This window comes from Bombina bombina, chromosome 7, assembly GCF_027579735.1.
Source record: "Bombina bombina isolate aBomBom1 chromosome 7, aBomBom1.pri, whole genome shotgun sequence".
Lineage (NCBI taxonomy): Eukaryota > Metazoa > Chordata > Amphibia > Anura > Bombinatoridae > Bombina > Bombina bombina.
The window spans coordinates 403939862-403954201 of NC_069505.1; the positions used below are offsets into that span (position 1 = coordinate 403939862).

A 14340-nucleotide genomic window follows, 5' to 3' on the forward strand; every position below is an offset into this window, starting at 1 on the left:
TCATTCGACCGAAGACAAGTAAGAAAAAGGAGAAACTATAGGGTGCAGTGGTGACTGTAGTTTTAAAAATAAAAACACCTGACTTAAAGTGACAGGGCGGGCCGTGGACTGGATACACCACAAGAGAAAGAAATTTATCAGGTAAGCATAAATTTTGTTTTCTCTTGTAAGGTGTATCCAGTCCACGGGTTCATCCATTACTTGTGGGATACCAATACCAAAGCTTTAGGACACGGATGAAGGGAGGGACAAGGCAGGAACTTAAACGGAAGGCACCACTGCCTGCAAGACCTTTCTCCCAAAAATAGCCTCCGAGGAAGCAAAAGTATCAAATTTGTAGAATTTAGAAAAAGTATGAAGCGAAGACCAAGTCGCCGCCTTACAAATCTGTTCAACAGAGGCCTCATGTTTAAAAGCCCAAGTGGAAGCTACCGCTCTAGCAGAATGAGCTGTAATTCTTTCAGGAGGCTGCTGGCCAGCAGTCTCATAAGCTAACCCGGATTATGCTTCTCAGCCAAAAAGAAAGAGAAGTTGCCGAAGCCTTTTGGCCTCTCCTCCTCCCAGAGTAGATAACAAACAATGCAGATGTTTGACGAAAATCCTTAGCAGCTTGTAAATAAAACTTTAAAGCACGAACCACGTCAAGATTGTGTAACAGACGTTCCGTCTTTGAAGAAGGATTAGGACACAGTGACGGAACAACAATTTCCTGATTGATATTCTTATTAGATACTACCTTAGGAAGAAACCCAGGTTTGGCACGCAAAACATAATTTATGCTTACCTGATAAATTCCTTTCTTCTGTTGTGTGATCAGTCCACGGGTCATCATTACTTCTGGGATATAACTCCTCCCCAACAGGAAATGCAAGAGGATTCACCCAGCAGAGCTGCATATAGCTCCTCCCCTCTACGTCACTCCCAGTCATTCGACCAAGAATCAACGAGAAAGGAGAAACCAAGGGTGAAGTGGTGACTGGAGTATAATTTAAAAGATATTTACCTGCCTTAAAACAGGGCGGGCCGTGGACTGATCACACAACAGAAGAAAGGAATTTATCAGGTAAGCATAAATTATGTTTTCTTCTGTTATGTGTGATCAGTCCACGGGTCATCATTACTTCTGGGATACCAATACCAAAGCAAAAGTACACGGATGACGGGAGGGATAGGCAGGCTCATTATACAGAAGGAACCACTGCCTGAAGAACCTTTCTCCCAAAAATAGCCTCCGAAGAAGCAAAAGTGTCAAATTTGTAAAATTTGGAAAAAGTATGAAGCGAAGACCAAGTTGCAGCCTTGCAAATCTGTTCAACAGAGGCCTCATTCTTAAAGGCCCAAGTGGAAGCCACAGCTCTAGTAGAATGAGCTGTAATTCTTTCAGGAGGTTGCTGTCCAGCAGTCTCATAGGCTAAACGAATTATGCTACGAAGCCAGAAGGAGAGAGAGGTAGCCGAAGCCTTATGACCTCTCCTCTGACCAGAGTACACGACAAACAGGGAAGACGTTTGTCGAAAATCCTTAGTTGCCTGCAAATAGAACTTGAGGGCACGAACTACATCCAGATTGTGTAGAAGACGTTCCTTCTTTGAAGAAGGATTTGGACACAAGGATGGAACAACAATCTCTTGATTGATATTCCTGTTAGTGACTACCTTAGGTAAGAACCCAGGTTTAGTACGCAGAACTACCTTGTCTGAGTGAAAAATCAGATAAGGAGAATCACAATGTAAGGCTGATAACTCAGAGACTCTTCGAGCCGAGGAAATAGCCATTAAAAACAGAACTTTCCAAGATAACAATTTTATATCAATGGAATGAAGGGGTTCAAACGGAACACCCTGTAAAACGTTAAGAACTAAGTTTAAACTCCATGGCGGAGCAACAGTTTTAAACACAGGCTTGATCCTAGCTAAAGCCTGACAAAAAGCCTGGACGTCTGGATTTTCTGACAGACGCCTGTGTAACAAGATGGACAGAGCTGAGATCTGTCCCTTTAATGAGCTAGCCGATAAACCCTTTTCTAAACCTTCTTGTAGAAAGGACAATATCCTAGGAATCCTAACCTTACTCCAGGAGTAACCTTTGGATTCGCACCAGTATAGGTATTTACGCCATATCTTATGGTAAATCCTTCTGGTAACAGGCTTCCTAGCCTGTATCAGGGTATCAATAACCGACTCAGAAAAACCACGTTTTGATAAAATCAAGCGTTCAATTTCCAAGCAGTCAGCTTCAGAGAAGTTAGATTTTGATGTTTGAATGGACCCTGTATCAGAAGGTCCTGTCTTAGAGGTAGAGACCAAGGCGGACAGGATGACATGTCCACTAGATCTGCATACCAAGTCCTGCGCGGCCATGCAGGCGCTATTAGAATCACTGATGCTCTCTCCTGTTTGATTTTGGCAATCAATCGAGGAAGCAGCGGGAAGGGTGGAAACACATAAGCCATCCCGAAGTTCCAAGGTGCTGTCAAAGCATCTATCAGAACCGCTCCCGGATCCCTGGATCTGGACCCGTAGCGAGGAAGTTTGGCGTTCTGGCGAGACGCCATGAGATCTATCTCTGGTTTGCCCCAACGTCGAAGTATTTGGGCAAAGACCTCCGGATGAAGTTCCCACTCCCCCGGATGAAAAGTCTGGCGACTCAAGAAATCCGCCTCCCAGTTCTCCACTCCCGGGATGTGGATTGCTGACAGGTGGCAAGAGTGAGACTCTGCCCAGCGAATTATCTTTGATACTTCCATCATTGCTAGGGAGCTTCTTGTCCCTCCTTGATGGTTGATGTAAGCTACAGTCGTGATGTTGTCCGACTGAAACCTGATGAACCCCCGAGTTTTTAATTGGGGCCAAGCCAGAAGGGCATGGAGAACTGCTCTCAATTCCAGAATGTTTATTGGCAGGAGACTTTCCTCCTGATTCCATTGTCCCTGAGCCTTCAGAGAATTCCAGACAGCGCCCCAACCTAGTAGGCTGGCGTCTGTTGTTACAATTGTCCAGTCCGGCCTGCTGAATGGCATCCCCCTGGACAGATGTGGCCGAGAAAGCCACCATAGAAGAGAGTTTCTGGTCTCTTGATCCAGATTCAGAGTAGGGGACAAGTCTGAGTAATCCCCATTCCACTGACTCAGCATGCACAATTGCAGCGGTCTGAGATGTAGACGTGCAAAGGGAACTATGTCCATTGCTGCTACCATTAAGCCGATCACCTCCATGCATTGAGCTACTGACGGGAGTTGAATGGAATGAAGGACACGGCATGCATTTAGAAGCTTTGTTAATCTGTCTTCTGTCAGATAAATCTTCATTTCTACAGAATCTATAAGAGTCCCCAAGAATGGAACTCTTGTGAGAGGAAAAAGAGAACTCTTCTTTTCGTTCACTTTCCATCCATGCGACCTTAGAAATGCCAGAACTAACTCTGTATGAGACTTGGCAGTTTGAAAGCTTGAAGCTTGTATCAGAATGTCGTCTAGGTACGGAGCTACCGAAATTCCTCGCGGTCTTAGTACCGCCAGAAGGGCACCCAGAACCTTTGTGAAGATTCTTGGAGCCGTAGCCAATCCGAATGGAAGAGCTACAAACTGGTAATGCCTGTCTAAGAAGGCAAACCTTAGATACCGGTAATGATCCTTGTGAATCGGTATGTGAAGGTAAGCATCCTTTAAATCCACTGTGGTCATGTACTGACCCTTTTGGATCATGGGTAAGATTGTCCGAATAGTTTCCATTTTGAACGATGGAACTCTTAGGAATTTGTTTAGGATCTTTAAATCCAAGATTGGCCTGAAAGTTCCCTCTTTTTTGGGAACCACAAACAGGTTTGAGTAAAACCCTTGTCCTTGTTCCGACCGCGGAACCGGATGGATCACTCCCATTAATAACAGATCTTGTACACAGCGTAGAAACGCTTCTTTCTTTATCTGGTTTGTTGACAACCTTGACAGATGAAATCTCCCTCTTGGGGGAGAGAATTTGAAGTCTAGAAGGTATCCCTGAGATATGATCTCTAGCGCCCAGGGATCCTGAACATCTCTTGCCCAAACCTGGGCGAAGAGAGAGAGTCTGCCCCCCACTAGATCCGGTCCCGGATCGGGGGCCCTCGGTTCATGCTGTCTTTGGGGCAGCAGCAGGTTTCCTGGCCTGCTTGCCCTTGTTCCAGGACTGGTTAGGTTTCCAGCCTTGTCTGTAACGAGCAACAGCTCCTTCCTGTTTTGGTGCAGTGGAAGTTGATGCTGCTCCTGCTTTGAAATTCCGAAAGGGACGAAAATTAGACTGTCTAGCCTTAGCTTTGGCTTTGTCTTGAGGCAGGGCGTGGCCCTTACCTCCTGTAATGTCAGCGATAATTTCTTTCAAACCGGGCCCAAATAAAGTTTGCCCCTTGAAAGGTATATTAAGTAATTTGGACTTAGAAGTTACATCAGCTGACCAGGATTTTAGCCACAGCGCCCTACGTGCCTGAATGGCGAATCCTGAGTTCTTAGCCGTAAGTTTGGTTAAATGTACTACGGCCTCCGAAATGAATGAATTAGCTAGTTTAAGGACTCTAAGCCTGTCCGTAATGTCGTCCAGCGTAGCTGAACTAAGGTTCTCTTCCAGAGACTCAATCCAAAATGCTGCCGCAGCCGTAATCGGCGCGATGCATGCAAGGGGTTGCAATATAAAACCTTGTTGAACAAACATTTTCTTAAGGTAACCCTCTAATTTTTTATCCATTGGATCTGAAAAAGCACAGCTATCCTCCACCGGGATAGTGGTACGCTTAGCTAAAGTAGAAACTGCTCCCTCCACCTTAGGGACCGTTTGCCATAAGTCCCGTGTGGTGGCGTCTATTGGAAACATCTTTCTAAATATTGGAGGGGGTGAGAACGGCACACCGGGTCTATCCCACTCCTTAGTAACAATTTCAGTTAGTCTCTTAGGTATAGGAAAAACGTCAGTACTCGCCGGTACCGCAAAGTATTTATCCAACCTACACAATTTCTCTGGTATTGCAACAGTGTTACAATCATTAAGAGCCGCTAAAACCTCCCCTAGTAATACACGGAGGTTTTCCAATTTAAATTTAAAATTTGAAATATCTGAATCCAATCTGTTTGGATCAGAACCGTCACCCACAGAATGAAGCTCTCCGTCCTCATGCTCTGCCAGCTGTGACGCAGTATCAGACATGGCCCTAGTATTATCAGCGCACTCTGTTCTCACCCCAGAGTGATCACGCTTGCCTCTTAGTTCTGGTAATTTAGCCAAAACTTCAGTCATAACGGTAGCCATATCTTGTAATGTTATCTGTAATGGCCGCCCAGATGTACTAGGCGTCATAATATCACGCACCTCCCGGGCGGGAGATGCAGGTACTGACACGTGAGGCGAGTTAGTCGGCATAACTCTCCCCTCGCTGTTTGGTGAAATTTGTTCAATTTGTACAGATTGGCTTTTATTTAAAGTAGCATCAATACAGTTGGTACATAAATTTCTATTGGGCTCCACCTTGGCATTGGAACAAATGACACAGGTATCTTCCTCTGAATCAGACATGTTTAACACACTAGCAATAAACTTGCAACTTGGTTACAATCTTATTTAACAAAAACGTACTGTGCCTCAAAGAAGCACTAAACGATTAAATGACAGTTGAAATAATGAACTGAAAAAAACAGTTATAGCATCAATCCTTAAAAACAACACAACTTTTAGCAAAGGTTTGTTCTCATTAGTAAAGTAACAATAATTAAATTTGAAACATAAAAATTACAGAGCAACGTTTTTAATCACAGTCAATATAAGAGTCTCACAGCTCTGCTGAGAGAATCTACCTCCCTCCAAAGAAGTTTGAAGACCCCTGAGTTCTGTTAGAGATGAACCGGATCATGCAGGAAATACAAGAGTAACTGACTGGAAATTTTTGATGCGTAGCAAAGAGCGCCAAAAACGGCCCCTCCCCCTCACACACAGCAGTGAGAGAGAAACGAAACTGTCACAATTAAAACAAGCAACTGCCAAGTGGAAAAATAATGCCCAAATATTTATTCACTCAGTACCTCAGAAAATGCAAACGATTCTACATTCCAGCAAAAACGTTTAACATGATAATACCTATTAAAAGGTTTAATGTACTTTTAACAGAGTAATTCCGGTGAAATACCATCCCCAGAATACTGAAGTGTAGAGTATACATACATGTCATTATAACGGTATGGCAGGATTTTCTCATCAATTCCATTCAGAAAATAAAAACTGCTACATACCTCAATTCATCTGCCCGCTGTCCCCTGATCTGAAGCTTTTACCTCCCTCAGATGGCCGAGAAACAGCAATATGATCTTAACTACTCCGGCTAAAATCATAGTAAAAACTCTGGTAGATTCTTCTTCAAACTCTGCCAGAGAGGCAATAACACGCTCCGGTGCTATTGTAAAATAACAAACTTTTGATTGAAGTTATAAAAACTAAGTATAATCACCATAGTCCTCTCACACATCCTATCTAGTCGTTGGGTGCAAGAGAATGACTGGGAGTGACGTAGAGGGGAGGAGCTATATGCAGCTCTGCTGGGTGAATCCTCTTGCATTTCCTGTTGGGGAGGAGTTATATCCCAGAAGTAATGATGACCCGTGGACTGATAACACATAACAGAAGAAAACTACCTTATCTGCATGGAAGATCAGATAAGGGGAATCACACTGTAAGGCAGATAGCTCAGAAACTCTTCGAGCCGAAGAGATAGCTACTAAGAAGAGAACTTTCCAAGATAAAAGCTTGATATCTATGGAATGCAAAGGTTCAAATGGAACCCCTTGAAGAACTTTAAGAACTAAATTTAAACTCCATGGCGGAGCAACAGGTTTAAACACAGGCTTGATTCTAACTAAAGCCTGACAAAAAGCCTGAAGGTCTGGAACATCTGCCAGACGCATGTGCAAAAGAATAGACAGAGCAGAGATCTGTCCCTTTAAGGAACTAGCTGATAATCCCTTTTCCAATCCTTCTTGGAGAAAAGATAAAATCCTAGGAATCCTGACCTTACTCCATGAGTAACCCTTGGATTCACACCAATGAAGATATTTACACCATATCTTATGATAGATTTTCCTGGTGACAGGCTTCCGAGCCTGAATCAAGCTATCAATGACCGACTCGGAGAAACTGCGTTTTGATAAAATCAAGCGTTCAATCTCCAAGCAGTCAGACGCAGAGAAATTAAATTTGGATGTTTGAATGGACCTTGGAGTAGACGGTCCTGCCTCAGCGGCAGAGTCCATGGTGGAAAGGATGACATGTCCACCAGATCTGCATCACACCACAATATTTCCCTCTGAGTACAAAAGCAATGTCCCTTGAGAGTGGTCAGAAATGGCAAAGCAAAGTTCATCAACATATACAGTCACCGGGATCCTGAGCAAACATTTGCTTACCCTTAGTATGTTTGTTCGAAGCGGCAGTGAAAGAAAGTACCGGTCTCGCTGGGCTCTGCAAACACCTGCTGTTTTGACTTCTCCAGCTATGGATATCCTCATCGGACCCTCCACCTTCAAACGCCGCGCCAGAAGCGATACTCTGCCAAGTCTTGGTCGGAAGCACAAGTGACCTCAGGAAGTCAGAACCGGAAGTCCCCACTTGGTCTGCCTCCTCTCACCGATTGGTCCGATCCAACACTCTCACGGACAGGATGGATAGATGTCCCACGAACACTCCGTTTACCAGGTAATCACTCACAAGTGACACGGAGCTGGGTATCAAGGCATCAACCTGATGTGCTGCACTCGGTTAGGTCAGGAAACAGTAGAAAGCACAAATGCATTTGAGGAGCACCAGACGGGAGCCAGTTGAAGTTAAAAAAGTATCAGTCTTTATTCGGCTTCAATTAAAATGGTCTGTAACCCAGACCCACAAAAGGTACAAAGTATTGGTCAGCAAATAGAAAGCACAAGCTGACGCGTTTCGGCTGTTGCCGTATTCGTAGCTGCTGGCTTTCTCATTAAAATCACACCTATTTAAAACAATATGCTGCTTCTGATAGGTTTCAATACATAATGAGCAATTGATTACACCTATTCATTCCAATTAACCCTTTATGTGAAAAAACATAATTTATGCTTACCTGATAAATTTATTTCTCTTCTAGTGTATCCAGTCCACGGATCATCCATTACTTGTGGGATATTCTCCTTCCCAACAGGAAGTTGCAAGAGGATCACCCACAGCAGAGCTGCTATATAGCTCCTCCCCTCACTGCCATATCCAGTCATTCGACCGAAACAAGCCGAGAAAGGAGAAACCATAGGGTGCAGTGGTGACTGTAGTTTAATTAAAATTTAGACCTGCCAGAAAAGGACAGGGCGGGCCGTGGACTGGATACACTACAAGAGAAATAAATTTATCAGGTAAGCATAAATTATGTTTTCTCTTGTTAAGTGTATCCAGTCCACGGATCATCCATTACTTGTGGGATACCAATACCAAAGCTAAAGTACACGGATGATGGGAGGGACAAGGCAGGAACTTAAACGGAAGGAACCACTGCCTGTAGAACCTTTCTCCCAAAAACAGCCTCCGAAGAAGCAAAAGTATCAAATTTGGAAAATTTGGAAAAAGTATGAAGCGAAGACCAAGTTGCAGCCTTGCAAATCTGTTCAACAGAGGCCTCATTTTTAAAGGCCCAGGTGGAAGCCACAGCTCTAGTAGAATGAGCTGTAATCCTTTCAGGAGGCTGCTGTCCAGCAGTCTCATAGGCTAAACGGATTATACTCCGAAGCCAAAAAGAAAGAGAGGTTGCCGAGGCCTTCTGACCTCTCCTCTGTCCAGAGTAAACAACAAACAGGTTAGATGTTTGGCGAAAATCTTTAGTAGCCTGTAAGTAAAACTTCAAGGCACGGACTACGTCTAGATTATGCAAAAGACGTTCCTTCTTTGAAGAAGGATTAGGACATAATGATGGAACAACAATCTCTTGATTGATATTCTTGTTAGAAACCACCTTAGGTAAAAACCCAGGTTTTGTACGCAGAACAACTTTATCTGAATGAAGATCAGATAAGGAGAATCACAATGTAAGGCAGATAACTCCGAGACTCTTCGAGCCGAGGAAATAGCCATCAGAAAAAGAACTTTCCATGAAAGAAGTTTGATATCAATAGAATGAAGGACTTTAAGAACCAAGTTTAAGCTCCATGGAGGAGCAACAGGTTTAAACACAGGCTTAATTCTAACTAAAGCCTGACAAAATGCCTGAACGTCTGGAACTTCTGCCAGACGCTTGTGTAAAAGAATAGACAGAGCAGAAATCTGTCCCTTTAAATAACTAGCTGATAATCCTTTGTCCAAACCCTCTTGGAGGAAGGACAATATCCTAGGAATCCTAACCCTACTCCATGAGTAATTCTTGGATTCACACCAATGAAGATATTTACGCCATATCTTGTGGTAAATTTTCCTGGTGACAGGCTTTCGTGCCTGTATTAAGGTATCAATTACTTACTCGGAGAAGCCACGCTTTGATAGGATCAAGCGTTCAATCTCCATGCAGTCAGTCTCAGAGAAAGTAGATTCGGATGATTGAAAGGATCTTGTCTCAGAGGCAGAGTCCATGGTGGAAAGGATGACATGTCCACTAGGTCTGCATATCAGGTCCTGCGTGGCCACGCAGGCGCTATCAATATCACTGATGCTCTTTCCCGTTTGATTTTGGCAATCAGACGAGGGAGCAGAGGAAACAGTGGAAACACATAAGCCAGGTTGAAGAACCAAGGCGCTGCTAGAGCATCTATCAGTGCCGCTTCTGGGTCCCTGGACCTGGATCCGTAACAAGGAAGCTTGGCGTTCTGGCGAGACGCCATGAGATCCAATTCTGGTTTGCCCCAACGGAGAACCAATTGAGCAAACACCTCCGGATGGAGTTCCCATTCCCCCGGATGAAAAGTCTGACGACTTAGAAAATCCGCCTCCCAGTTCTCTACACCTGGGATATGGATCGCTGACAGGTGGCAAGAGTGAGTCTCTGCCCAGCGAATTATCTTGGAGACTTCTGACATCGCTAGGGAACTCCTGGTTCCCCCTTGATGGTTGATGTAAGCCACAGTCGTTATGTTGTCCGACTGAAATCTGATGAACCTCAGTGTTGCTAGCTGAGGCCAAGCCAGAAGAGCATTGAATATTGCTCTTAACTCCAGAATATTTATTTGGAGGAGTTTCTCCTCCTGAGTCCATGAACCCTGAGCCTTCAGGAAGTTCCAGACTGCACCCCAACCTAGAAGGCTGGCATCTGTTGTTACAATTGTCCAATCTGGTCTGCGAAAGGTCATACCCTTGGACAGATGGGCCCGAGATAACCACCAGAGAAGAGAATCTCTGGTTTCCTGATCCAGATTTAGTAGAGGGGACAAATCTGTGTAATCCCCATTCCACTGACTGAGCATGCATAATTGCAGCGGTCTGAGATGCAGGCGCGCGAATGGCACTATGTCCATCGACGCTACCATTAAGTCGATTACTTCCATGCACTGAGCCACCGTGGGGCGCGGAATGGAGTGAAGAACACGGCAAGCATTTAGAAGTTTTGATAACCTGGACTCCGTCAGGTAAATTTTCATTTCTACAGAATCTATTAGTCCCTAGGAAGGAAACCCTTGTGAGAGGAGATAGAGAACTCTTTTCTTCGTTCACTTTCCACCCATGCGACCTCAGGAATGCCAGAACTATCTCTGTATGAGATTTGGCAATTAGAAAGCTTGACGCCTGTATCAGGATGTCGTCCAGGTAAGGAGCCACCGCTATGCCTCGCGGTCTTAGGACCGCCAGAAGTGAGCCCAGAACCTTTGTAAAAATTCTTGGGGCTGTAGCCAACCCGAATGGAAGAGCTACAAATTGGTAATGCCTGTCTAGAAAGGCAAACCTCAGGAACTGATGATGATTCTTGTGAATCGGAATGTGAAGGTAGGCATCCTTTAAGTCCACTGTGGTCATGTACTGACCCTCTTGGATCATGGGTAAAATGTTTCAAATAGTTTCCATCTTGAATGACGGAACTCTGAGGAATTTGTTTAGGATCTTTAAATCCAAAATTGGTCTGAAGGTTCCCTCTTTTTTGGGCACCACAAACAGATTTGAATAAAACCGCTGTCCTTGTTCCGTCCGCGGAACTGGATGGATCACTCCCATTACAAGGAGATCTTGTACGCAGCTAGGAATGCCTCTTTCTTTATCTGGTTTGCAGATAATCTTGAAAGGTGAAATCTCCCTTGTGGAGGAGAAGCTTTGAAGTCCAGAAGATATCCCTGAGATATGATCTCCAACGCCCAGGGATCCTGAACATCTCTTGCCCACGCCTGGGCAAAGAGAGAGAGTCTGCCCCCTACTAGATCCGTTGTCGGATAGGGGGCCGCTCCTTCATGCTGTCTTAGAGGCAGCAGCAGGCTTTCTGGCCTGCTTGCCCTTGTTCCAGGACTGGTTAGGTTTCCAGGCCTGCTTGGATTGAGCAAAAGTTCCCTCTTGTTTTCAAGCAGAGGAAGTTGATGCTGCACCTGCCTTGAAATTTCGAAAGGCACGAAAATTAGACTGTTTGGCCTTTGATTTGGCCCTGTCCTGAGGAAGGGTATGACCCTTACCTCCAGAAATGTCAGCAATAATTTCTTTCAAACCAGGCCCGAATAAGGTCTGCCCCTTGAAAGGAATGTTGAGTAATTTAGACTTTGAAGTCACATCAGCTGACCAGGATTTGAGCCATAGCGCCCTACGCGCCTGGATGGCGAATCCAGAATTCTTAGCCATTAGTTTAGTCAAATGAACAATGGCATCAGAAACAAATGAGTTAGCTAGCTTAAGAGTTCTAAGCTTGTTAACAATTTCAGTCAATGGAGCTGTATGGATGGCCTCTTCCAGGGCCTCAAACCAGAATGCCACCGCAGCAGTAACAGGCGCAATGCATGCAAGGGGCTGTAAAATAAAACCTTGTTGAATAAACATTTTCTTAAGGTAACCCTCTAATTTTTTATCCATTGGATCTGAAAAAGCACAACTGTCCTCAACCGGGATAGTGGTACGCTTTGCTAAAGTAGAAACTGCTCCCTTCACCTTAGGGACAGTCTGCCATAAGTCCTGTGTAGTGGCATCTATTGGAAACATTTTTCTAAATATAGGAGGTGGGGAAAAGGGCACACCGGGCCTATCCCACTCCTTACTAATAATTTCTGTAAGCCTTTTAGGTATTGGAAAAACATCAGTACTCACCGGCACTGTATAGTATTTATCCAGCTTACACAATTTCTCTGGCACTGCAATTGTGTCACAGTCATTCAGAGCAGCTAATACCTCCCCAAGCAATACACGGAGGTTCTCAAGCTTAAATTTAGCTCTCCGTCCTCAGGTTCTGCATATTGTGATGCAGTATCAGACATGGCTCTTACAGCATCTACGCGCTCTGTATCTCGTCTAACCCCAGAGCTATCGCGCTTGCCTCTCAATTCAGGCAATCTGGATAATACCTCTGACAGAGTATTATTCATGATTGCAGCCATATCCTGCAAAGTAATCGCTATGGGCGTCCCTGATGTACTTGGTGCCATATTAGCGTGCGTCCCTTGAGCGGGAGGCGAAGGGTCCGACACGTGGGGAGAGTTAGTCGGCATAACTTCCCCCTCGACAGACCCCTCTGGTGACAATTCTTTTGTAGATAAAGACTGATCCTTACTGTTTAAGGTGAAATCAATACATTTAGTACACATTCTCCTATGGGGCTCCAGCATGGCTTTTAAACATAATGAACAAGTATCCTCTGTTTCAGACATGTTTGTACAGACTAGCAATGAGACTAGCAAGCTTGGAAAACACTTTAAAGCAAGTTAACAAGCAATATAAAAAACGTTACTGTGCCTTTAAGAGAAACAAATTTTAACAAAATTTGAAATAACAGTGAAAAAAAACAGTGAAAAAAGGCACTAACAAAATTTTTACAGTGTATGTAACAAGTCAGCAGAGCATTGCACCCACTTGCAAAAGGATGATTAACCCCTTAATAACAAAAACAGAATAATAAATGACAAAAACATTTTTTTTTTTTTTTTTTTTTAAACTCAGTCACAACAACTGCCACAGGTTGTTACCCTCCTCAAACACGACTTTGAAGCCTTTTGAGCCCTTCAGAGATGTCCTGTATCATGCAGAGGGAAGCTGAATGTCTCTGTCAGTATTTTTATCTGCACAGAAAAGCACTAAAAAAGGCCCCTCCCACTCATATTACAACAGTGGAAAGCCTCAGGAACTGTTTCTAGGCAAAAATCAAGCCAGCCATGTGGAAAAAAACTAGGCCCCAATAAGTTTTGTCACCAAACATATATAAAAACGATTAACATGCCAGCAAATGTTTTATATTACACTTTTATAAGAGTATGTATCTCTGTTAATAAGCCTGATACCAGTCGCTATCACTGCATTTAAGGCTTAACTTACATTAATCCGGTATCAGCAGCATTTTTCTAGCAAATTCCATCCCTAGAAATATGTTAACTGCACATACCTTATTGCAGGAAAACCTGCACGCCATTCCCCCTCTGAAGTTACTTCACTCCTCAGAATATGTGAGAACGGCAGTGGATCTTAGTTACTTCTGCTAAGATCATAGAAATCACAGGCAGATTCTTCTTCTAATGCTGCCTGAGATGAAACAGTACACTCCGGTACCATTTAAAAATAACAAACTTTTGATTGAAGTTAAAAAACTAACTATAATACACCACTCTCCTCTTACTACGTCCATCTTTGTTGAGAGTTGCAAGAGAATGACTGGATATGGCAGTGAGGGGAGGAGTTATATAGCAGCTCTGCTGTGGGTAATCCTCTTGCAACTTCCTGTTGGGAAGGAGAATATCCCACAAGTAATGGATGATCCGTGGACTGAATACACTTAACAAGAGAAATATTTATTTATTGTAGCCTACACTAGCGGACTTATCTAGAAAGAGATATGGTTATACTTATAGGATGAGTTAGTGACTATAATACGGGGCTTCATTTCTCCTTCCCTCTTGCATAAAAAGACCAAAACAGATGGATGTTATTATTGAATAGTAAACCCTAACAATAATGATGTATGCATTGAATATCGTAACCTCTGTGTAATTCTAAAGAGTTTAAAATATTCCTATTCCTATATTTTTATACCTAGCACCAAAGAATTGTACTTAATTGGACTTATTCTACTACTAAGTTTCTAAATAAGTGGTATTGCACTATAAAAGTGTATTTCTAAATAACTTGAAATAAAAAAAAAAAAGAAAAGAGAAATATAGAACCAATCACTATGAGCATGTATAATCTGATGATGTATTCTATCTTCATTACTTGAAAT

The 14340-nt window shown here is 43.5% G+C and overlaps 1 protein-coding gene across 1 annotated transcript in view; it reads right to left on the reverse strand.

The window, feature by feature from the left end:
- The window catches only part of FANCD2 (FA complementation group D2), a gene marked incomplete in the record, with an annotated part of 1113076 nt that overhangs the window by 499937 nt on the left and 598799 nt on the right, over positions 1 to 14340 (reverse strand). Inside the window, 1 exon segment of the mRNA XM_053689418.1 lies at positions 882 to 908. Within this exon segment, the coding sequence (XP_053545393.1) occupies positions 882 to 908 (27 nt within the window).